Raw genomic sequence first — 24,542 nt, forward strand, 5'->3', positions numbered from 1 at the left:
GCAAAACATCGTAATAAATAGATGAATACCTAAAGTTGGTGTGTCTGTTAGAGCTTCACGAATATGCGCTACAGCAAAACATCCTGATAAACAGATGAATACCTAAAGTTGGTGTGTCTGTTAGAGCTTCACGAATATGCGCTACAGCAAAACATCCTAATAAATAGATGAATACCTAAAGTTGGTGTGTCTGTTAGAGCTTCACGAATATGCGCTACAGCAAAACATCCTGATAAACAGATGAATACCTAAAGTTGGTGTGTCTGTAAGAGCTTCACGAATATGCGCTACAGAAAAACATCCTAATAAATAAATGAGTACCTAAAGTTGATGTGTCTGTTGTTGTTTTTTTAACAGAAATACAGACTCAGAATATACAGGCACGACCCTAACGACCAATGTCTTTACTTTTTTTTTTCTTTTTTGTTAACACAGAAATACGGACTCAAAGTATACCTGCGTGACCCTAGCTCCTACACACCACTGATTGAGCCGGGAGGAAAGAAGGGGAAAGCCAGATCGTTACTGCTGGGCAGGAGTCATGAGAGCAACGTGAAGCAGATCGCACAGTTCTCTGAGAAAGATGCCAAGGTGTGGGTGATGAGTGCCATGGATGTATGTGTATGTGAGTGTGTATGGATGCTCATGCATGTTTGTGTGTGTGTGTTTGTGTATGTGTGTGAATGTGCTTATGAGTATGAATGTGTGTGTGTGTGTGTGTGTGTGAATCAAGCGTCAAGCATGCACCAACTGCCATCAGTCACTGACCATGTTCTTGTTTCCATAACCCACCGAACGCCGACATTGATTACAGGATCTTTAACGTGCGTATTTGATCTTCTGCGTGCGCATACACACGAAGGGGGTTCAGGCACTGGCAGGTCTGCACATATGTTGACCTGGGAGATTGTAAAAATCTCCACCCTTTACCCACCAGGTGCACCGAGATTCGAACCCAGGACCCTCATCTGCCAATACAGAGAGTCTGTGCTGGTCTGGGTTCGAATCCTGCTCTCGCCCTTTCTCCCAAGTTTGACTGGAAAATCAAACTGAGTGTGTAGTAGTCAACAAACAATGAGGCCAGGAGACGAAGATGATGAACAAACTGCAAAGAGTGGTAACTCTCTCCACTCACAAGGCGCACAACCTCAAGCCAGTGCTGTACTGCCCACGCCACCGACCCAGCCAGCACACAAGCAAACAAAAGGTACATTGGAACAAACCCAGACACTTACCTCAAAAAAAAGGGAGCGCCGGGCCTGTCCTTACACCGATCATTTACATTCACATTTGTCACAGTGCTTTTTTCTTTTTTTTCTTTTTTTTACTGGCGTTTTGAGTGTGTGAAGAAGAGCTGGAAAGCATTAACTTAATTTACGTTTGACTCTGCAGTTTCTTTTTTTTCTTTTTTTCTTTTTTTCTTTTTTTTTTAAAGGCGTTTGGTGTGTATGAAGAGGAGGTGGATGGCATTGGCTTAATGTACATTTGACACTGTGCTTTTTTTTTTTCCTTTTTTTTGTTGTTGTTTTTTTTAAGGCATTTGGATTGTATGAAGACGAGCTGTAGAGCATGGACTTAATTTACATTTGATGCTGTTGTTTTTTTGTGTGTTTTTTTAGGGTTAGTTTGTTTGTTTGCTTGTTTTAGGCGTTTGGAGCGTACGAAGATGAGCTGGAGAGGATCGTCGCTGCCATCACGCCCCTGCTGGACCATCCGCCTGTGTCCATTGTCAGGACGGGCCAGTCGTCCTTCCAGCACTTCAAGGCCACGCTTCGGAGCGCACGGCTCTTGGCACGCACCGGTAATTTTTTTTTGTGAGAAAATGGGTCTTGGAAATTTTGCTGTTTTATTCCGTTTCACACACACTGGTCAGTCTTGTCAGATACTCAAGTCTGGGATTTGCTATTGGATTCTTTTTGTGTCCATTTTTAGCTGTTTTCAAAAGGTTTGTGTTGGACTTTTTCTTTTTCTTTTTTTTTTCTTTGTTCCAGCATCCAAGCTTGGCAAGGATTTACCTGCGTTCTATGAGTTGATGACAGCACCTGGTCAGAAGGTAAGGTCATATTTTGTTTTCAGGTTGTGCATATTGTAGATGTCTTTTTTTCCATAACCCACTGACTCTTGCATCCATTGCAGAATCTTTGACGTGTGTGTTTGACCTTCTGCATGCCTACAGTTGTGAAGGGGGCTCAGGCTCAAGCATGTCTGCACATCTGTTGACCTGGGAGTTTGGAAAAATTTTCCAACCTTAACCCATCAGGTCCCGTGACGTGGATTTGAACCCAAGACCCTCAGATTGAAAGTCCGGTGACAGGCGCAATAGCCAAGTGGTTAAAGCGTTGGACTGTCAATCTGAGGGTCCCGGGTTCGAATCACGGTGACAGCGCCTGGTGGGTAAAGGGTGGAGATTTTTACAATCTCCCAGGTCAACATATGTGCAGACCTGCTAGTGCCTGAACTCCCTTCGTGTGTATATGCAAGCAGAAGATCAAATACGCACGTTAAAGATCCTGTCAGTGTTCGGTGGGTTATGGAAACAAGAACATACCCAGCATGCACACCCCTGAAAAATGGAGTATGGCTGCCTACATGATGGGGTAAAAACGGTCATACACGTAAAAAGCCCACTCGCGTATATACAAGTGAACGTGGGAGTTGCAGCCCACGAACGCAGAAGAAGAAAGTCCAGTGACTTAACTACTTGACTGTTGCACCCGTCTGTATCTGACAGGGAGACTGAAGCATCAGTTTCTGGAAGTTGTCTACCTTTGTTTTGGGCGGCAATGGAAATTAGCGTAGGATGTTAATGGTTGGGTTGAACCTTCTGTTGGTTTTGGTATTGGTTGACAGTTACTTTTGGTTTTGGTATTGGTTGACAGTTATCTTTGGTTTTGGTATTGGTTGACAGTTACTTTTGGTTTTGGTATTGGTTGACAGTTACCTTTGGTTTTGGTAGGGGTTGACAGTTACTTTTGGTTTTAGTTGTGGTTGACAGTTACCTTTGGCTTTGGTAGGGATTGACAGTTACCTTTGGTTTTGGTAGGGGTTGACAGTTACCTTTGGTTTTAGTTGTGGTTGACAGTTATCTTTGGTTTTATTTGTAATTGACAATTGTCTTTGATTGTGGTTGACAGTTATCTTTGGCTTTGGTAGGGGTTGACAGTTATCTTTGGCTTTGGTATTGGTTGACATTTACCTTTGGTTTTGGTAGGGGTTGACAGTTACCTTTGGCTTTGGTAGGGGTTGACAGTTATCTTTGGTTTTAGTTGTGGTTGACGGTTATCTTTGATTGTGGTTGACAGTTATCTTTGGCTTTGGTAGGGGTTGACAGTTATATTTGGCTTTGGTTGAGGTTAACAGTAATCTTTGGTAGTGGCTGACAGTAATCTTTGGTAGTGGCTGACAGTAATCTTTGGTAGTGGTAGGGTAAAGTGATGTAATTTCGACCAGTTCAGTCACCTGCTTTGGTTCTCAAGGCATTACTGTAGACTAACAGCATACCTTTTTGATTCGCACAGTCAGTAACTTTTGTCAGACTGTCTGTGATCGAATGCAGTGCCTGTCGTGCTTCTATGTGCTATTTTTAGTTCTGCAGAAGCCGTTAAAAAACGTTTGTGTGCTTGATCTAGATCCTACTGTGTGGATCTCAAACCCGACCAGTTTAGTCGCTTATTTTTGTTTTCAAGGCGTTACTGTCGACTGGCAGCATATCAATTTGGTTCACAGACTCTGTGATTGAATACAATGTCTGTCATATCTAGATCCTACCGTGTGGATCTCAAACCCGACCAGTTTAGTCGCTTATTTTTGTTTTCAAGGCGTTACTGTCGACTGGCAGCATATCAATTTGGTTCACAGACTCTTTGATTGAATACAATGCCTGTCATATTTCTGTGTCCTATTTTTAGTTCTGCAGAAGCTGTTAAGAACGTTGGTGTGCCTGATCTAAATCCGACCAGCCTGATCTAAACCTGACCATGTTGATCTAATGCCGACCAGAGTTCTGAATAGTGTATCTGCCTCTGGATATGTACGTTGCTGGGGCTGAAATTGACTGTAACTGCAACGGGGAGGGGGCTAGTGGGGGTTCCGCACAGGAGTGGGTCAAGTGGTGTTCGCTCTGAGCCATTTACCTGAAGCCAGTTGACATGATATTGCCATCAAGCTGGTTGATCCACTCCCCTGTTGTAAATGTGCCTGTGTGTGCGTGCGCTCGGGCGTGTGTTTGTGTGTTATGCAGTGTGTGAGAATTGGTACTGAGATGATACGCACACACACATATATATATATGGCCAAGAAAGGGGATATATTCACTGGAAACAACACACACACACACACACACACACACACACACACACACACAAATAAAGTCAATGTCACATCTGAACTGGTCAGGATTAGATCCACCAGTTGAAATGATGGATCTAACTTTTTGTCTGTCACTGCCAGGACAAATATAGCCTTGAAACCAGATGACATATAACGTAATCACTTCCCAGACTCATGTTCTATTCACTGGTAAGTGAGACAAAGCCAGCAAATCAGCTGTTTCTTACATGGTAACGCGACACTTGCCAAACCAGTGTGTTGACCACACAGCGACTTGGCGCCAAAACTGTCGTCAAGTAAGTCACACACACACATGGAACGCTTTTCGCGCCACTACACGTCACAGGTCGGGTTCCCGTGATGTTCTCATTGGTCTAAATGATCGGTTTGTTCCGTTGGCGAACTGAACAAGGATTTCCCAGGCTGCTGCTATGAATTGATCGGCATTGCTAATCATGGGAAGAAGGTGACTGTGTAAAGCGGTTGAAATTAGATCACCTTACCGTAGTGGTTGATAGTGATCTTTGGTTGTGGCTGACAGTAATCTTTGGTTGTGGCTGACAGTGATCTTTGGTTGTGGCTGACAGTGATCTTTGGTTGTGGCTGACAGTGATCTTTGGTTGTGGCTGACAGTAATCTTTGGTTGTGGCTGACAGTAATCTTTGGTTGTGGCTGACAGTGATCTTTGGTTGTGGGGTTGTGGCTGACAGTGATCTTTGGTTGTGGCTGACAGTAATCTCTGGTTGTGGCTGACAGTAATCTCTGGTTGTGGCTGACAGTAATCTCTGGTTGTGGCTGACAGTAATCTTACTGAATCATTTGTGGTGAGTCAGAAACCAGTTAATTGAATTCAGTTTTTTTTTCCCCTGTAAGTTTCAGTTTCAGTTGCTCAAGGAGGCGTCACTGCGTTCGGACAAACCATATACGCTACACCACATCTGCCAAGCAGATGCCTGACCAGCAGCGTAACCCAACGCGCTTAGTCAGGCCTTGAGAAAGAAAAAAAAAAAAAAACAAAAAAACGGGGGAATAAATAATAGATAAGCTTACATAAATAAATAAATAAATGAATAATAATTATAATATAGAAAAAGGTAGTAGTAATAATAATAGTAATACTAATAAAATGATTAAAAAAAATAAAATAAATAAATAAGACAACAATGGTGATAAATAAGCGAATAAATGTAAAACATGAAGACACACATTCACACACACACCCACACATGCACAACAGAATCATCCCCCCATAAAGTGCAATAAATAGATGCATTGTGTAAACAGTGTAATTATCATATCATATTGTATTACGTTTTGTGACAACCAGTTTGTCTGTTTGAAAGTCAGGTAGCTCTCCCAGGGGGGGAACTGCATCACCATCATGCAGCACCACCCTTCTGTTTGTTTTTTTTCTGTCTGCAAGTGAATGTGTGTGTGTGTGTGTGATTTGTGCATGTTGGTGTGCTTTGTGCATGCAGGTAAGTATGTATGTGGATGTTCATGCAGGTAATCATGTTGTGTACAGCCAGTATCTGGTGGTATCTGCCTTTGTGCTATTCTGGTGATGTTAGCTTGCTTCTTGCCTGCATGCATTTTTTTTTTTTTTTTTTTTTTTTTTTGGGGGGGGTCTGGAATTTGTCTCATTATTTTATTTTTTTTTCTTTGAACATCTTGTTGCAAATTTTATTGTTTTTCATGTGCAGTTAGGTTGGGGGGGTTTTTCCCCATGTGACAAACATTTTGTGATACAGACATTTGAAATTTATAAACATTTATGAAAGAATATCATGTAATATTGCCAGCAGTAAGATTCTGATGTTTTGGCAGTCGTGAAGAATTAATGATTTTTCATAGAAATAATGCGTATCCATCCAATGGCTTTATGTGCTTTATGAGATGTAATTGGTGTTTATAGATAGTAGTTTACACCAACAATGATCATAGCAACAGTAATGGAATTAGGATTCACATACTTTCAAACTGTGGAGGCCGCAAGTTACAAAGTGTAACACAAACACATGCACACATGCATGTGTCATCATATTCATGCATGCACATACAAAGACACACACACACACACACACATTCTGGCACAGACACATCAATGCACAGTCATACATGCATGCGCACGCACATAAACACAAATGCATTTACATACACACAAGCACATGAGAAAGGATGGTACTATTTTCTTTCTTTTTTTTATAGGTATTGAACAAATGGTTTGAATCAGAGCCACTGCGAGCAACACTGGCGACAGATTCCGTTATCGGCGCCATGACCAGTCCCATGATCCCAGGCAGTGCGTAAGTAATTTTTCTTCTTTTTTTTTTTTTTTAACATTTCTATTAATTTATTTTTAGGGATGTTATCGGCCGTAGCTACTTTCGTTTTCTCTGCATAGGCGGATAGTAGTTTGCACAGGACAGGAGTGTCAGACCCCTGCCGGAGTCTGCACTAGTTGGGTCACGGTAAAGTATGTTACTTAAACGTAATTTTAGATGGAAAATTTCCTTTTATTACAATCATTCTACTTCTTCTTTCTTCTTCTTCTTCTTCTTCCTCTGCGTTTGTGGGCTGCAGCTCTCGCGCTCACTCGTATGAATGAATAGGTTTCTTACATGCATGACTACCTTTACACCACCATGCAAGCACCCATACTAAGTGTGCTTGCTAGAATTTTTTTCTTTCTTTTTTTAATATTTTTTTTATTGCCCTCTTGTTACCAAAAATCCCTTGGCAAATAGTTGTTACTGAGCATAAAAAGGCTTGGCACTGAAAGGGTTAACGGTTGAATTTCTGTCTGTTGAAGTGTGTTTGTCACGCTAGTTGCACATTTGCTTAATAGAATCTCACTGTGAGCAGTCCTGGTTATAGTGCAGGGGTTTTCTGGTACCGATCATAATTATTTGCAGGTAATCATATTTATGTATCATCTTCTGATCTTTTTGGAGAGGAACACGAAAGGAAAACAGAGGGAAACAGAAGCATGTGTGTGTGTGTGTGTGTGTGTGTGTGTGTGTGTGTGTGTGCGTGTTGTGTGTGTGTGTGTGTTGTGTGTGCGTGTTGTGTGTGTGTGCGTGTTGTGTGTGTGTGTGCGTGTTGTGTGTGTGTTGTGTGTGTGCATGTTGTGTGTGTGTGTGCATTGTGTGTGTTGTGTGTGTGTGTGTGTGCATGTTGTGTGTGTGTGTTGTGTGTGTTTGTGTGTGTGTGCGTTGTGTTTGTGTGTGTGTTGTGTGTGTGTGTGTGTGTGCATGTGTTATGCATGTGTGTGTGTGCATGTGTGTGTGTGCATGCGTGCGCGTGTGTATGCGTGCGTGCATGTGTGCGCGCGCGTGTGTGTGTGTGTGCGTGTGCATGGCTAGTGTAACAGAGGAAAAAAAAACGGTCACACAAGTACAACAGTGTGATGGAAGAAAGATTCATCTTTCCAATGGTACCATAAACCTTTTTTGAATCCATGAACAAAGGTTAAAAAAAAAATTTCCACTTGAAAAGTACTAAAAAATAGCCCCGTTACCGGGCTACACACAGCCACTGAGTACCTCGCCTGAGGTGAAAATCCACCCAGCTGAGGTACACAGTAATAGCGTTAACTCTCTCCATACGAACGGCGAAAGAGATGACGTTAACAGCGTTTCACCCCAATTACCATCATCAAAATATTGCAAGCGGAAGGCTCTTATACTGAAGAGGTGAATGTTGACAAAGAATACCACAGTTCTGACGACGGAAGCTAAAGGTTGGGTCATTCAGACACCCACTGGACATCCGAGGGGTCTGTGTAGAGGAGAAGAGAGGGCTGGCCGTACTGAGTGAGTTAACCTTAACGTATTTCAAACTGTGCGTGACGGACAGGTACGTGTTGCTGCACCACGTGATGGGAGAGCTGGAGGGGGTGAAGGGGGCGTGGGGGTACGTGGAGGGGGGGATGGGCCGTGTCTCTGAAGCCATCGCCGCCTGTGCCCGGGACCACGGCGCCGAGATTTTCTGCGACAAGGTGTGAGGGAATCGATTGTCCTTTCTGCGCTTTGTGCGCATGCTTTGTTTTGTGTTAGAGTGCCAGCTTTGTGTGTATTTGTGCTTGCATATGTGTGTGTGTGTGTGTGTGTGTGTGGTCATGAATGCATGTTTGTCCACAAGGATTGATCAGTGTGAATGTTGTCAAAGTGTGTGTGTGTGTGTGTGTGTGGTGCATATTTTGTGATTCTTTGGTGTGTCTGCATGTTATGTCATGTGCCATTATGCACGTTTTTATATGTATTGTTTCATGTTAGGTACTTAGAGCCTATCATATGGAGAGTTTACATCACATAAGTACTATATTATTGTGATATTGTCTGCAGGTACAGTATTATGTATTGTTTTATGTGAGGTGCTTGTGGGTTGTTTGCGCTATATCAGTTCTACAGATTATTATTATTATAGTATTATTGACCAAATGTACAATTCTCATTCTTCGTTTATGGCCTGAGACTCCCACATTCACTCTCATACACGAACAGGCTTTTACATGTATGACTGTTTTTTTTACCCCCACCATGTAGGCAGCCACACTCCATTTTCAGGTGAAGGGGAGAGGTGGTGGTGGGTGCATGCCATGTCTGTTCTTGTTTCCATAAACCACCGAATGCTGACATGGATTACGGGATCTTTAACGTGAGTATTTGATCTTCTGCATGTGTGTACACACGCACAAAGGAGGTTCAAGCACTAACAGGTCTGCACAGATGTTGACCTGGGAGATTGGAAAAAATCTCCACCCTTTACCCACCAGGCGCTGTGGCCGTGGTTCGAACCCAGGACCCTCAGATTGAAAGTCCAACGCTTTAATCACCTAGCTGTTGAACCCGTCCAAATGTACAGTGGACCTTTCATGCCCTGCTCTCATGGTGACCTCAGTTTCAATACCCCTCCACTTCCGTGCTTGGGGTGAGTCCTGTCAATGTTGTCAGTGTCGGCAGATTCATGGGGGGCTGTTGTTTGAGGGACATGGTGGCAGTCTCCACTCTGGGAGGGACGCTCACTCAGTCTGGCTCCACGACAAAGCCATTATTGTCGTCAGTAGGGGCTTTAGTAGGTGGTGTCCTAAGTACGTTAAATCAGAAAAGGCACCACTGAACACCACCGAAGTGACTCAGCAGCAGTGCAGGGTCTCCTCTGGTGTGTGGCCTCCTGGCGACCTAACATTGATGGTTCCCTGTGGACTGCCGACGCTGGAACTATGACGGACGAACCCGGGTGTGGCCGTGTATGGGGGAATCTAAATGAGCGGCGTGGTAGTAATGCCACTGAAACGGTGCAGATGATGGGGCAGCAAAAAAAAAAAAAAAAAAAAAAAAAAAATGTACAGTGGAACATCTAGCATTGCGTCACCACTGTTGACAGCCAGTGGCTCAGATCACGTCACAAGGGGAGAGGGTGACAGGCGTGGTGCTGGAAGATGGCCGTGAAGTCGGCGCCAAGATCGTCCTGTCCAACGCCACGCCGAAGATCACCTTCCTCAATCTGCTGCCACGGGTAAGCTCTTCTTCTTCTCACTGGTTGTTTTATTCTCAACAAGGTGATTTTGACACGTGTGACATTCATTCTGTTCAGCACACACACACACACACACACACACACACACACACACACATGTGCGCTCATTGATACAACTGGTGTGGAGAGTGGGTGACTGGATGGGTGTCTGTATTTGTATTTGTATTTCTTTTTATCACAACAGATTTCTCTGTGTGAAATTCGGGCTGCTCTCCCCAGGGAGAGTGCGTCGCTATACTACAGCGCCACCCTTTTTTTTTCTTTTTTTTTTTTTCTTTTTTTTTCCCTGCGCTCAGTTTTATTTGTTTTTCCTATCGAAGTGGATTTTTCTACAGAATTTTGCCAGGAACAACCCTTTTGTTGCCGTGGGTTCTTTTACGTGCGCTAAGTGCATGCTGCACATGGGACCTCGGTTTATCGTCTCAGCCGAATGACTAGCGTCCAGACCACCACTCAAGCTCTAGTGGAGGGGGAGAAAATATCGGCGGCTGAGTCGTGATTCGAACCAGCGCGCTCAGATTCTCTCTCGCTTCCTAGGCGGACGCGTTACCTCTAGGCCTCTGGGTGGGTTGGTATGTTGCAGCAAATTATCATTCCCTGTTCTGTTTCAGTTGGAGGAAAGAAGTAGTGGAACATAGAATAAAAGAAACATCCATTTTCAGAAAGATCCATTTCGTCGTTTATTTTTTGTGATAACAGAAATGCTAATCTTCACAGTTGAGATTAACGAAAATCAGGCGGTCATAATATTGTTTTGTGAACTTAGATGCGGCTCTGTACTAAATGTATCCCATCTGTAAGTGCTGGGGTGTGTTCTTGAAGTAGTTTTGCTGGTGCTTGCTCCTTTTCTTATGACGGATAATGAAATTGTTTATTTTCTTCATATGTGTGAGAGAAGAAAGAGAGAGAGAGAGAGAGAGAACTCAGAAATTTTTTAATATATATTGGCCTTGGCCCACGATACAAACACAGAGAGAGTGTGTGTGTGTGTGGTGTTAGTGAGTGCATGAAATTTACTTCTTCACACACACACGCACATGCGTGTGCGCACACACACACACACATGCACACACACATGCACACACACACACTCAAATATATTAGCATGTTAAGTTGCCACAGTGACATGTTGGCAATTTCTGCAGTCCTTTTTCAACAGGGTGTTTTACCAGCAGACCTCACAGAATCCTTGGAGCATTTTGATTTTACCTCTCCAGTTACCAAGATCAATGGTAAGTTAATGTGTAGGTGAAACAGGACTTGAACATGTATGTTTATTTAAGAAAATGTCATTCTCTGTGACGGGCGCAATAGTCGAGTGGTTAAAGCGTTGGACTTTCAGTCTGAGGGTCCCGGGTTCGAATCACGGTGACGGCGCCTGGTGGGTGGAGATTTTTACGATCTCCCAGGTCAACATATGTGCAGACCTGCCAGTGCCTGAACCCCCTTCGTGTGTATATACAAGCAGAAGATCAAATACGCACGTTAAAGATCCTGTAATCCATGGTGGGTTTTGGAAACAAGAACATACCCAGCATGCACACCCCCGAAAGCAGAGTATGGCTGCCTACATGGCGGGATAAGAACGGTCATACATGTAAAATCCCACTCATGTGCATACGAGTGAACGTGGGAGTTGCAGCCCACGAACGCAGAAGAAAAAGAAGATCTTTAAACGACTGTAGTAGTTTTGTGACCTGTTGTGATTCATCATCAGACACAAAATGAGAGCGCCAAAGAATCGATAGACAGACAGAAAATACGGAAAAAAAAAAAACTTAGCCGTATGCGGATCACAGGAGCAGGAGTCAAGATGGCTGCCAGAAAAAGAGGGCGTTAGTCAGGGTGGCAAAGGGGAGGTACCCTACTTCGAGAGGTTATCGGCCATAGTTACTTTCGTTTTCTCCGCATAGGTGGGTAGTAGTTTGCACAGGACAGGAATCAGACCCCTGCCGGAGTCTTCACTAGTGGGTCACGCTAAGTATGTTACTTAAACGTAATTTTAGGAAGAAAATTTCCTTTTTGCGTCATGCAATTTTCATACCTATTTTTCTTGCCGTTTTTGACTCACTTGTGTAAACAAAGTGAGTCTATGTTTTAACCCAGTGTTAGGTTGTCTGTGTGTGTGTGTCTGTGTGTCCGTGGTAAACTTTAACATTGACATTTTCTCTGCAAATACTTTGTCAGTTGACACCAAATTAGGCATAAAAATAGGAAAAATTCAGTTCTTTCCAGTCATCTTGTTTAAAACAATATTGCACCTCTGGGATGGGCACAAAAAAAAATTAAAAAAAGAAGCCTAATTATATGCAAGCTGCATTTACTGTTATATTTATATTTTTTGTATTCTCTAAACTTGGCACTTTGATCTGATATTCTGACCCAACAACAAGAACAGTCATTATTATCATTTTTTGTTCAAACAGAAACTTCTTTTGCTAAGCATGGAAGTTTTATTTATTTTGCAAACGTTTTGGTGCAGATAGTAAAAAAGGGAAATTACTCTGTAATTAATGCTAGGGGACTTAATTCGCTTTAAACTGATCTTTCTCATCTTAAACATTACATTTTGAAATTATACACAATACATAAAAAGCTTGGATTTTTTTTTTCAGTGTATCACAAGTGAGTCTTGAAGGCCTTGCCTCTCTTGTTTAAAAAATGTAATGAGTCATGTCATCTCCTTATCAGTGGCCGTGGACAGGATTCCAAACTTCCTGGCTGACCCGAACGTGCGTGAAAAGGAGCCCATGCCCCATCACCGCTGCACGATACACCTCAACTGTGAGGACAGCGCCCTCATCCATGAGGCCTACCTCAGCGCACAGATGGGGCAGCTTCCCTCCAAGTCAGTGGTGTGTGTGTGTTAGAGGTGGTGAGCGAAGGTATGATTTGGGTTTGACAAGGCTTAGGTAGATATGTAAGTACTGGTGGCGCTGCCATTCCCCAACCCCTGCTCCCCTCACCACAGTATGCATTTTCTCGGTTTTCTTCTTTTATCAGCAAGAATAATATGTGAGTTATGAAGGATTTTCCTTTTGTTTTGTTATATTTTAGTTGTTTATTTTGGAGAGAGAGAGAGAGAAGGAATGACATCTTCTTAAATAAACATACATGTTCATTCCAAGTCTTGTTTCCCACCGTGAGACGGAAAGAGAGTATCCAATTCAGACAGGGACTGTCAGTTTCTCTTGTGGATAGTTTAACAGTCATGGCAAAAGCAGTTTATATTGTTGCATGCATGCGTATTAATCTTATGAGGAAACAAGAGAGGCAAGGCCTTCAAGACTCACTTGTGATAAATTAAGTCCCCAAGCATTAATTACAGAGTAATTTCCCTTTTTTTTACTATCTGCACCAAAAACGTTTGCAAAAATAAATAAAAATTCCATGCTTAGCAAAAGAAGTTCCCGTTTGAACAAAAAATGATAATAATGACTGCTCTTGTTGTTGGGTCAGAATATGAGATCAAAGTGCCAAGTTTAGAGAATACAAAAAATATAAATATAACAGTGAATGCAGTTTGCATATAATTAGGCTTCTTTTTTTTAATTTTTTTGTGCCCCTCCCAGAGGTGCAATATTGTTTTAAACAAGATGACTGGAAAGAACTGAATTTTTCCTATTTTTATGCCTAATTTGGTGTCAACTGACATAGTATTTGCAGAGAAAATGTCAGTGTTAAAGTTTACCACGGACACACAGACACACGGACACACACACACACGCACACACGCACACACACACAGACAACCGAACACCAGGTTAAAACATACACTCACTTTGTTTACACAAGTGAGTCAAAAATGGGGAGTGATCTAGACATGGCTGAAACGGAGAAAGGAGAGGGAGAGAGAGAGAGGAGTCAGAACTCAAAAGAAATCAGTTGTGTGTTATGTCGATTGAAACGACTCTTGTTAGTGCGTGTTCTCACTTCTGCTATTTTTTTTTGTTTAGTGCGTCATTCTGTCATTCGTTGATATGTGTGTTGTTGCTTGTTTTTGGTTGTTTTCGTGAATGTGCGAATACAAAGATCTTATCGTTTTCATCTGTGTTTGTTTGAGTGTTTGTGTGTGCTCACACTTGTTCATGTAATGTGGACTTGATGCATGTATGTTTTTGCATGTGTCACGTTTTTTTTACATATCATAAATGCTACAAGCTCCTTGAATTATTATTGTTAATATTGATATTGCTATTATTGTTGTTGTTATTGTTATTATCATTATTATACTGTTGCCAGTGTTACCATTGTACATGTTCCCCCTTTTGTTTTTGCCCTTTCATGTATGTTTGTGCATGTGTCGGTGCATGTATGTTTGCATGCGAGCGTGTGTGTTGTTTCCAAGAATTATAAACTAAAATCAGAATTTCATCTGGGCAGTGCTAAATTTGTAGTCTTTATTGACAGACTTTAAAACTAAGGGTGGTTTTTTTTTTTCCATGAAGGAAAACATCAGGTATTTCGTCACCACAACAAGAAAGAGAGAATTGTTATTTGTTTCAGGCCAATGATAGAAATGGTGATTCCATCGAGTCTGGACCCAACAGTGGCTCCCCCTGGGAAGCATGTCGTGCTTCTGTTCACACAGTACACACCCTACACACTGGCCGACGGACGTGTCTGGGATGATGAGACACGCAACCAGTATGCTGATACAGGTCTGCTTAGAAAAGGATTGTACTGTATTGCATTGCATTGCATTGTGTTGTGTTGTGTTGTATTACGTTTTATCACAACAGGTTCGTCTGCATGAGTGCTCTCCCCTGAGAGAGCTATTTCTTTTCTTTCCGTTACATGATCAACATCGACTTGCCGATGACTCTGTCATGGCTGATGCATGCTGGGTATTTTTGTGTCTCCTTAACCCCTCGAACACTGACATGGATTACAGGATCTTTAATGTGTGTGTTTGATCTGCGTGCATATACACAGGACGCGGGGGGGTTTAGGCACTAGCAGGTCTGCACATATGTTGACCTGGGAGATCAGAAAGATCTCCACCCTTTACCCAACAGGTGCTGTTACCGAGATTCGAACCCGGGACCCTCAGATTGAAAGTCCATCGCTTTAACCACTTGGCTATTGCGCCTGAAGTAGAGGGCAGCATCACCCATTTTTCTTCTTTTTTTCTGTCTTCAAGTGCATTTGTTGTGGGATCAAAGTGGATTTAACCTCAGAATTTTCCCAGGGACAACACTTGCCATGGGTTATTTTATATACACTATATGTATGCTCAGGGTTTGAATTTAGCGGGTGCCCGGGTGCAAATGCTACGAAAAGTTGGCTCGGGCATGCAAATTTTCTGTCGAGAGTGCCCAGTTGGCACTCAAAAATTGATAGATGCGAAAGAAAATTCATCAAAAGACACACCAAGAAAGCAAGCTCGAACACAGTCGATCGAAACGTAAAGTGTCGTCTGCTGCAGCTCGCTTCGCGGAGCAGCATCTTTGCACTTACACGATCGGATGTTGATGTTCATGGCGAGTTAGCGCCAGTTGATGTTTCCCATCTTCAGTGTTAAGGCCAGACACGGTGGTGAAATTTTGACCAAAATCATGATTTTTTGTGATTTTCGTTTTTTCGCATAATTTGCTTCTTCAACATCTAATCTTTATAGTCCGTTTCACCTGGGTACTATATTCACTTAAATAAAGCTTCAAACAGCATCAACATGTGTGATTTCTTGTGAGTACCAAGCACGTCTCCTTCTTTTCCTGTTTTCTCAGTTTTGTGTTTTGTCCTCCTAATACGATTTTTCAAAATGCTAATGCTCAAAAACTTTAAAAGATAGCATGTTCAAACTTGGTACTTTCTTTCTTTGTGGATTCATCTTTATTATAGTGCAGTGGGTTGTATAGTACTAGTAAAGGAATGAATATACAGTCATTTGAAAAAAATTATGTCAAGGAATTTATACACATTTCAACAACAACAAAAAAAAAGTATTTATTCAAATTCCAAAATACCACTGCACTATAATAAAGAACAAATACAAATAAATCAAATAAAACAAACAGAAATAACATATCTATAAAGGTATCGAAGTTATAAGCTTTTAATTTTTTTGTTTGTCGGCCATTTTGGATTCGTTTCCATGGAAACCGTCATGACAAATTGCACAAAATGACCTTTTTAGACATGTTTAGTCCAATATCTTTGCATACCATGTCACAGAAAGCCATAAACTTCAAGTTTATTTCATATGTTTTTGTACTACCGTGTCTGGCCTTAAAAGAAAGAATCCCGAAACAGAGACAAAAACACAGGATGACAAAAAGAATAAACAGCAGGAGTACGAATCAAAGCACCAGCGCATGTTACAATAAAGCCTGGCTGAAAGACTTTCCTTGGCACACCATTGAAACAGAGGAAGATTTTATTTCATTTTATTATGCTGGCACCCAAAACCACAATTGGACACTCAAAAAATGTTTTGTCCAGAGTGCTCGACTGGCACTCAAAAAAAGAAGTTAAATTCAAACCCTGATGCTGCACATGGGACGTCAGTTTACCGTCTCATCCAGAAGACGAAGAGAATAACCAAGCCTCAGTTATACAGACCTCATCAGCTATGTGCTGCCACTGCCAAAAGCTGTCTGCAAGATCCAGGGCTAGTTTGTGTAACATCTTGGTAAAAAAAAAAAAAAAAATTTTTGATCATCTCAGAGTATGGTATGATTTTATCGTACTGATTAAAACATAGTTGAAATGAATCACTTTACAAATCAATATGATACGATTTTATTGCATTGATTGAACATAGCTGAAATGAATCACTTTACAAATCATGGATCCCAAACATAAAAGGCATTTGAAACAACCTGTTCAGGAAATCAAGGTTTTAATTCCAGTTGCTCCACAAATGTGCACAGAGAATGTTACGAAGTAAAAAAAAAGATTTTTTTTTTAAATGAAGTGAAAAAAAACTGTCTAATGTAAATGAACTGTGAGATGATACAGCGGTTTTCCTTTGAATATATTTTGCAAATGTACAATTTCTTCAAAAAAATGTATGACCTGGACGGAGTCAAGGGACAAGTTTTCTTCTTCTTCTTCTTTTTGTCCCTCACTCTGCGAAGAGTCGTTGGTGTGCAGCACAGATTCACCAGATTCCTCCAAGTCTGTCGGTTGCGTATCAAAGCCGCGGTCTCTGTATCAACCCAACATACATTCTCACTTGTTCCTATCCTTGCCAGTTGATATAAACAGCTCATGTGACGACGGTTCTGTTCTGTTTTCAGTGTTTGACACGATCGAGCAGTACGCACCAGGGTTCAAAAACAGCGTGGTGGACAGGGACGTACTGTCTCCCCCTGACCTGGAACGAATCTTTGGGCTGACCGGCGGGGTAAGTGAGGAATGGTGCTCAGGCTGTCAGAGATGCCAACCCCTGTCAAGTGTTTGTAGGAACAATCAGGAAATTCGGCAGGAACATTTTGAATTTGTTTGGAACACTGTGGAGTGATGGCCTAGAGGTAACGCGTCCGCCTAGGAAGCGAGAGAATCTGAGCGCGCTGGTTCGAATCACGGCTCAGCCGCCGATATTTTCTCCCCCTCCACTAGACCTTGAGTGGTGGTCTGGACGCTAGTCATTCGGATGAGACGATAAACCAAGGTCCCATGTGCAGCACGCACTTAGCGCACGTAAAAGAACCCACGGCAACAAAAGGGTTGTTCCTGGCAAAATTCTGTAGAAAAATCCACGTCAATAGGAAAAACAAATAAAACTGCACGCATGAAAAATACAGAAAAAAAGGGGTGGCGCTGTAGTATAGCGACGCGCTCTCCCTGGGGAGAGCAGCCCGAATTTCACACAGAGAAATCTGTTGTGATAAAAAGAAATATAAATACAAATACACTCAGACTCTGAGCCACATCTCAGCAAACGCACATTTTATCTACAAGGCATACAAACACTTGGGCCTTCCTGTAACATGGTGTATCTGCTACGATTAAGCTGATTTGTCCATTCAATGCTGTTTCAATGTAAACACACATGCGATTAGCTGAGCATCATCACGTGAGACCAAGGTTAGTAGTGACTGCCCTGGCCTCATGATCGATAAGTCTATAGCGTCTGGGTAATGTTATGACAGGAAATCATGTGACCATGCTGTGTAGTCAAAAATGAACTCTTCGAAACATTTTTGACATTGGCATAACATCGTAACAAACTGCAATCGAGCTTAACAAAATACTGCGATATCGCAACAGTTGGCATCTCTGGTCAGTAAAACTTGAAGCAGAGTGTTCGCTCTCTTTCTTTTGACAAAAACTGAAAGAAACACTAATCCACAATCAGAGCTAGAACACTTATCGTAACTTTTCCTTTTCAGTGGTGAAACTCTCAAGACTATCCAAGTTGCAAATGGAGAAAGTCAAAAGAAAACAACTAAGGCTGAAAATAAGACTCATATTGATAAGAAGTGTCAACGTTTCAAAGTGTAGGCTGATCTTCAAGGTCTGTGGTAAATGGAAATGACAGTGTTCAGTGGAAATATCCACTTTAACCCATTCAACCCTTTGAGTTCACAGCCTTAGACGGTCCCCTGCCATATTGGATCGGAAAAATGCAGTAATTTACTTAAATTGACTGATTTTCCCCTCAAAATATACACGTATGGCCAAGCCGGAAACACTGTCGAAGTTAGTTCTCTTTGCTTATGGTTTATGATTATGTAAGAACATGGAAATAATTTTTATGAAACAAATTTTGATGCCCCAGGGATGCTCAGGTGCAAGGTTGAATGAGTTAAGACAGACCTTGAAGATGAGCCAGTTGTTTGAAATGTCGACAGTTCTTATCAGAGTCATACTTTACAACAACAGTTTTTAGAGACATTCTCCTTTTGTAAAACTTCAAGTTTAGCTCTCAGACTATTATCAAATTCATTATGGACCAAGTATTGTTCTAATGTCATGTGCATATGCTTTAGTAACCTGACAATTGAGCATATAATTTTTCACTGTAGCTTGATGAAGCCTTTTGTACATGAAAGTGTGTCTTCACAAGTGACTGAGAACGTTGATGTTTTTTACTTTTTGCATTCATTATCAGTTGTTTCGCTTGTCAGTTTAACGACTTCTCTTTTACGAAGTCCTTTATGTAATTTCCTGTAACTATATTTAGAGGGGGTTTTTTTGTTGTTGTTTTTTCTTCCAAATTTCACCCACATTTTTATCCTCATTTGCCCAGTTTCCCCCAACCCTCCATTCATCCACATCTCCCACCCCTTCTAACCGATAATACTCAGATGTATTCATAAATACTTTAACAGAATGTCTTCAATCACCGATATGTGTGACGGGACATTAAACAAAAATTCCTCCTCCTCCTTTTGTAAGTGTAACAGACTCAGCAGTTATCTTTTATTTTATTGCCCTTTCAATTGGGTACATGGACATCACTTAAGAAGTAAAATAATGCTTTTCTTCTTTCACACGCATTTGCACACTGAGATGTGATTTGGAAACAGGCACAATACTGTTTCAAAAAGAAAATGTCTCATGTCATCACAGTGTGGGTATCAAAGCGGGAAAAAAAAAAAAAAGACTTTCTTCTTCTTCTTCTGCGTTCACTCATATGTACACAAGTGGGCTTTTACGTGTATGACCGTTTTTACTCCGCCATGTAGGCAGCCATACTCCGTTTTCGGGGGTGTGCATGCTGGGTATGTTCTTGTTTCCATAACCCACCGAACACTGACATGGATTACAGGATCTTTAACGTGCGTATTTGATCTCCTGCTTGCATATACACACGAAGGGGGTTCAGGCACTAGCAGGTCTGCACATATCTTGACCTGGGAGATCGGAAAAATCTCCACCCTTTACCCACCAGGCGCCGTCACCGTGATTCGAACCCGGGACCCTCAGATTGACAGTCCAATGCTTTAACCACTCGGCTATTGCGCCCGTCAAAAAAAATGACTGTTTCAGAATATTTTCCATGGAGCGATGTCACTGGATCAGTTGTACCTGTCCAGACCTCACCCACAGATTGCTAATTACCGCTGCCCTCTGCCTGGCCTTTACCTGTGTGGGAGTGGGGCGCATCCAGGTAAAAACTTCTGTGTCTTGCTGCTTTTGTTTTTTTTTTTCATTCAGATTCAGTTTATGTATTATCCTGGATTCTCTGTGAGTAAAAAAAAAAAAAAAAAAAGATAAATAAATATATTTTTTGAATGAAGCCTTTTTTTTTACATCAGTGTCCTGTGTGTGTGTGTGTGCTTGTGCGTCAAGTCAAGTCAAGTCAAGATTTTATTTCATGATGGTAAATTGAATAAGCAACAATTGCTTTTTTACATCAAGCCATCAATGAAAATAATAATAATTAAAGAGAAGGGGAAAAAAAAGAAAAAAAAATTGAAGAAAAAAATTAGGGGGGAGAGAGAGAGAGAGAGAGAGAGAGAGAGAGAGAGAGAGAGAGAGACAAGCAGAAGAAGAGCAACAACAACAACAAAATGCATATATATATATATATATATATACAAGAATATTGTGATAAAGAAATACAAAATTGCATTTCTATTTCACACACACACACACACACACACACACCACTGAATACAAATTCTCGGACACAATTACACCATGCCCATCCCACCCACATGCACATGTTCCCCCATTTAATGCAAAATCCTTGCCAACACAAGCATATACAAAACATATGTGCGTGTGTGTTTGTGTGTGTATGTGTGTGTCTGTGTGTCTGTGTCACACAAAGTGTACATGAAAGAACACACTATAATGAAAGGGTTATTTCTGGCAAAATTCTGCAAAAAAAAAAATCCACTTTGATTGGAAAATAACTGCACTAGCAGACAGGAAAATTTCATTGTGACAAAAAGTAACACAACACAGTAGAACACAATACTTTTTTTTTTTTTTTTTTTTGATAATGCTCAAAGTTGCACATACCCCCATAGTGGTTGTCTGTGCAATTTTCTTAGCTTTTAATCTTTTCAGCAAAGAAAGTATCTTGCAAAACACTTTGTCCCAGATCATAAATCAGGGGTCCCAGTGTGTCGTTTTGTTTTCCTGTCCGCATTCAGAGAAACATTTGCCTGTTATATGTATACAGCACAGCCATGTGTCCTGTCTTTTCACCCTGTATACATATGTTCTGTCTTTGAAGCATGAACAACATGCAATACAGCATTCAACATGGTCGGCCAGACACAGATTCATTTAACCTATATTCTCCAGGTATTATTTGCATTGCTTCATTATCATATGTTATATCTTTCAACCCAAATAATACAGATATATCTGATCACTCAAATCAAGTTAAACACTACACCATGTTGACACACAAAAGGTATGGTGTGGTAATCGTAAAGTGTATTGCAGATGGAAACAATGTTTGTTCTGGGTTTTTTTGGTTTGGTTTTTTGTTTGTTTGTTTGTTGTTGTTTTTTTATGACTGTGTGCCCACTTCTTTCAGTGTTCCATTAGCTCAGGGGTGAGGGTATATCCATAAGAGTGAAACATAGACCAATGTCCTAACATCTGAAATCAGTGCTGTTGTGTGCTGAGGTTCAAAGAACTGGTGTGATAGATTTATCCTCTGAATACAGGAATATATCCTGAGATAACTCATCAATAGATGGGTTTGCTAATTGAAAGGGAAATAGCATGCATATACTGTCTGTGTATTGTATATATGTATGTGGATTACTGGTGAAGGGAAAAAAAAACGATGGTGGATAATTTTTCTTCAGAGTGATCTGTTTAAAAGCTATTACTGTGAGCCGTGTGTATCTGTGAATGTTGTGCTCAGTGTTAAAAGAACACGTTGTGAGACGCGTGTTGTGGGTTGCAGGAGGAGGGGTGATGGGGTCGGCAGGGCGACTGGCGGCTCAAGCAGCATTGGCCGATCTTCCACGCTTGTGATTATTCTCCTCTCGTCATTCTACCTTGCTTCCTGCAACATTACGTCAATGGCCTCTTGAGGTTGGTTGGGATTACCCAACACGATTTGATATGGTGTGACCGGCAGCGTTACCATGCTGATCACCTCTCCAGTGTCGCTACATCCCTCTTAAAAGTATTACAGCAGACCAACTTTGTAGATGCTGACCGTATTGTGGTCCTTGGAAAATGAAACTTTAATTACAAACTTTGCTGCGTTTCTCTATGACACCTTCAAGAGATGAAGCATTAGGAGTTGATGGCATTTTATGTAATCCGGTATACAGCACTTATAAACGATACATATGCAGATATTTTTATGCCCATTATTACTTCAAATTGTGTCTTGTTTATGTTTAGCCCTTCAAACAGGGCTTTTGCCTTTCTTGAATAAAACATTATCACTATCTCTTGTCTTGCTTCTGCATTTGCTTTGTCAGTCACATCAATGACTTGTCTGATGCTTTGAAATCTATGTATTAATCAGAATGAGAGGCATTAAACTGTTCTCTTGTTTTTTACTTCATATCAGCAGAGTCTGTAAACATACATGTGAGCCAATAAATGGTTAAAAACTGTTTGGATTTCTGAAGCGGTACCCAGCTGCACTTTACACACTGATTTTGTTTCTGATATGGTTATGTGTAATGAACAAAGAATTCTTAAGTATCTGAGTAAGCGGTTGACGGGCGCAATAGCCGAGTGGTTAAAGCGTTGGACTGTCAATCTGAGGGTCCCGGGTTCGAATCACGGTGACGGTGCCTGGTGGGTAAAGGGTGGAGATTTTTTTTATCTCCCAGGTCAACATATGTGCAGACCTGCTAGTGCCTGAACCCCCTTCGTGTGTATATGCAAGCAGAAGAAGATCAAATACGCACATTAAAGATCCTGTAATCCATGTCAGCGATCGGTGGGTTATGGAAACAAGAACATACCCAGCATGCACACCCCCAAAAACGGAGTATGGCTGCCTACATGGCGGGGTAAAAACGGTCATACACGTAAAAGCCCACTCGTGTGCATACGAGTGAATGCAGAAGAAGAAGGAGTAAGCGGTTGAAAGCATGATATGGATCATGTGGGCATGGCATTACCAGACATTTAACAACTTGGCAGTCAGTATATTTTTATATACATGTCCAAGCATGTTTACTTGTCAGTTCAACCCCTTAAGCAGTGAAGGGTTGTCAAACTGAGACAAGACAGAGCATTCCGGTCAGGAGGTTTGTCAGCATTTTTTTCACTGGACTCCTTTACTTTGGGATTGCATCATTTTTGTTCATCAAAATCAATGACACTGCTTACAAGTACACAACACGTTCTTGCACTTCAAATTCGTGCCACACTTAATTCATTTCATCAAGGTTTGGCAATCTAGGGAAGACAACTGATTGAAAATTCTGATGATTTGAATGAAAAGTTAAAATCTTTAAGGCTATACATTTCATGCAATATTTCCCCTCGGGTTTTAGAAATGTGTACATATTTAGGGTGCTAAATATGCAGTATTTCCTTGGTGTTTTTATATATATATATACAAAATATATAGCATTTCCTTGATGTTTTGGATGCTAACTGTGCAATTATTACCTGATGTTCTTGAAATTTATTACTAACTTTAACATACATGTCTGTATATTTCAGTGTATCCTTTTATGCTTTTTTTTGGTGTTTTTTTGTTGTTGTTTTTTTGTCACTGTATTTTGAATGCCTGTTTTTAGTTACCAGAGTTGCATGCTTCATATATCTATTTTTTCATGATTTTTCATCTTTGAAAAATGAAATACTGATGTCTTGTTTATAAAGATGTTTACAAACTTCCTGCCAGTAGGTGTGCCGAGCACACACTATGCTTTTTTTGTTTGTTTTTTTTCTTTTTTTGGGTGGATGGGGGTCAGTGTATGAATGGTTGGATAAATAAATTATTTTGATAAATAAAATGCATTTCATTGTATTCCCATGCTCAAAAACAAACAATAATAAACTGGTCTAGACTTATCTTGTCTCTTGTGTTTGGTTTGTTGTTGCTGTTTGTTTTGTTTTTTTTAGAAAAAGGACTATGTCCTCAGTGCATGTACACACACACACACACACAAACACACATACACATGCACGCACACACACACACATAAACACAGCCACATATGGATGCATGCATGTACACACACACACACACATACACACACACAAGCAGGCTTGCACACACACTTAAACACATTGACTGTATTTAATCAGAGCCAGGATTACATAAGCGCTGCTACTTTTTAAACTCACCAGTTGTAAAAGCATGAACATAAAACTGTGTCCCATGAATCACTAATTGGCAAGGACAGTATGGTTTTGGTTCTTTTTTCCTTTACCACTTTGGGCCATAACGCCAGTTATATAAACACATGATCTGTACTTAGTTGTTGAGGGGTGGGACATTTTAAATCTCACAGACACTATATGGCCAAATATAACCCTCAACTGACAAAGGTATGTACAAAGGTATGTAGCCATGCCCCACCGTACACACGTACACACAAATACACATACAATTACATATATATATATATATATATATATATGTTATGTGTGGCTCACAAAATATCCGTGGAGCATCACTCCACGAAATCATGCATACGTGTACACACCCACACACACACTTAACATTGATTCCATGAACGCACAGGACGCATATATGCTTGCATTTGTACAGCTACACTTGCAGATTGCTCCCAGAATCCACACATATATATTAATCCCCCCCTACA

At 41.1% G+C, this 24,542-nt stretch overlaps 1 protein-coding gene across 1 annotated transcript in view; it reads left to right on the plus strand.

The window, feature by feature from the left end:
• LOC143294385 (pyridine nucleotide-disulfide oxidoreductase domain-containing protein 2-like) overlaps positions 1-23,784 on the plus strand; it is a 28,693-nt gene extending 4,909 nt beyond the window's left edge. The window contains exons 6-17 of the mRNA XM_076605861.1: positions 436-591; positions 1,648-1,801; positions 1,992-2,053; positions 6,538-6,635; positions 8,188-8,329; positions 9,718-9,849; positions 11,030-11,102; positions 12,562-12,718; positions 14,377-14,531; positions 17,115-17,221; positions 19,813-19,933; positions 21,698-23,784. Coding sequence (XP_076461976.1) covers positions 436-591; positions 1,648-1,801; positions 1,992-2,053; positions 6,538-6,635; positions 8,188-8,329; positions 9,718-9,849; positions 11,030-11,102; positions 12,562-12,718; positions 14,377-14,531; positions 17,115-17,221; positions 19,813-19,933; positions 21,698-21,768 — 1,428 coding nt within the window. The 3' untranslated portion in view covers positions 21,769-23,784. The remainder of the gene's footprint in view (positions 1-435; positions 592-1,647; positions 1,802-1,991; positions 2,054-6,537; positions 6,636-8,187; positions 8,330-9,717; positions 9,850-11,029; positions 11,103-12,561; positions 12,719-14,376; positions 14,532-17,114; positions 17,222-19,812; positions 19,934-21,697) is intronic.
• The last annotated feature ends 758 nt before the right edge of the window (positions 23,785-24,542 follow it).

This window comes from Babylonia areolata, chromosome 19, assembly GCF_041734735.1.
Source record: "Babylonia areolata isolate BAREFJ2019XMU chromosome 19, ASM4173473v1, whole genome shotgun sequence".
In the NCBI taxonomy this organism is placed as follows: Eukaryota; Metazoa; Mollusca; class Gastropoda; order Neogastropoda; family Buccinidae; genus Babylonia; species Babylonia areolata.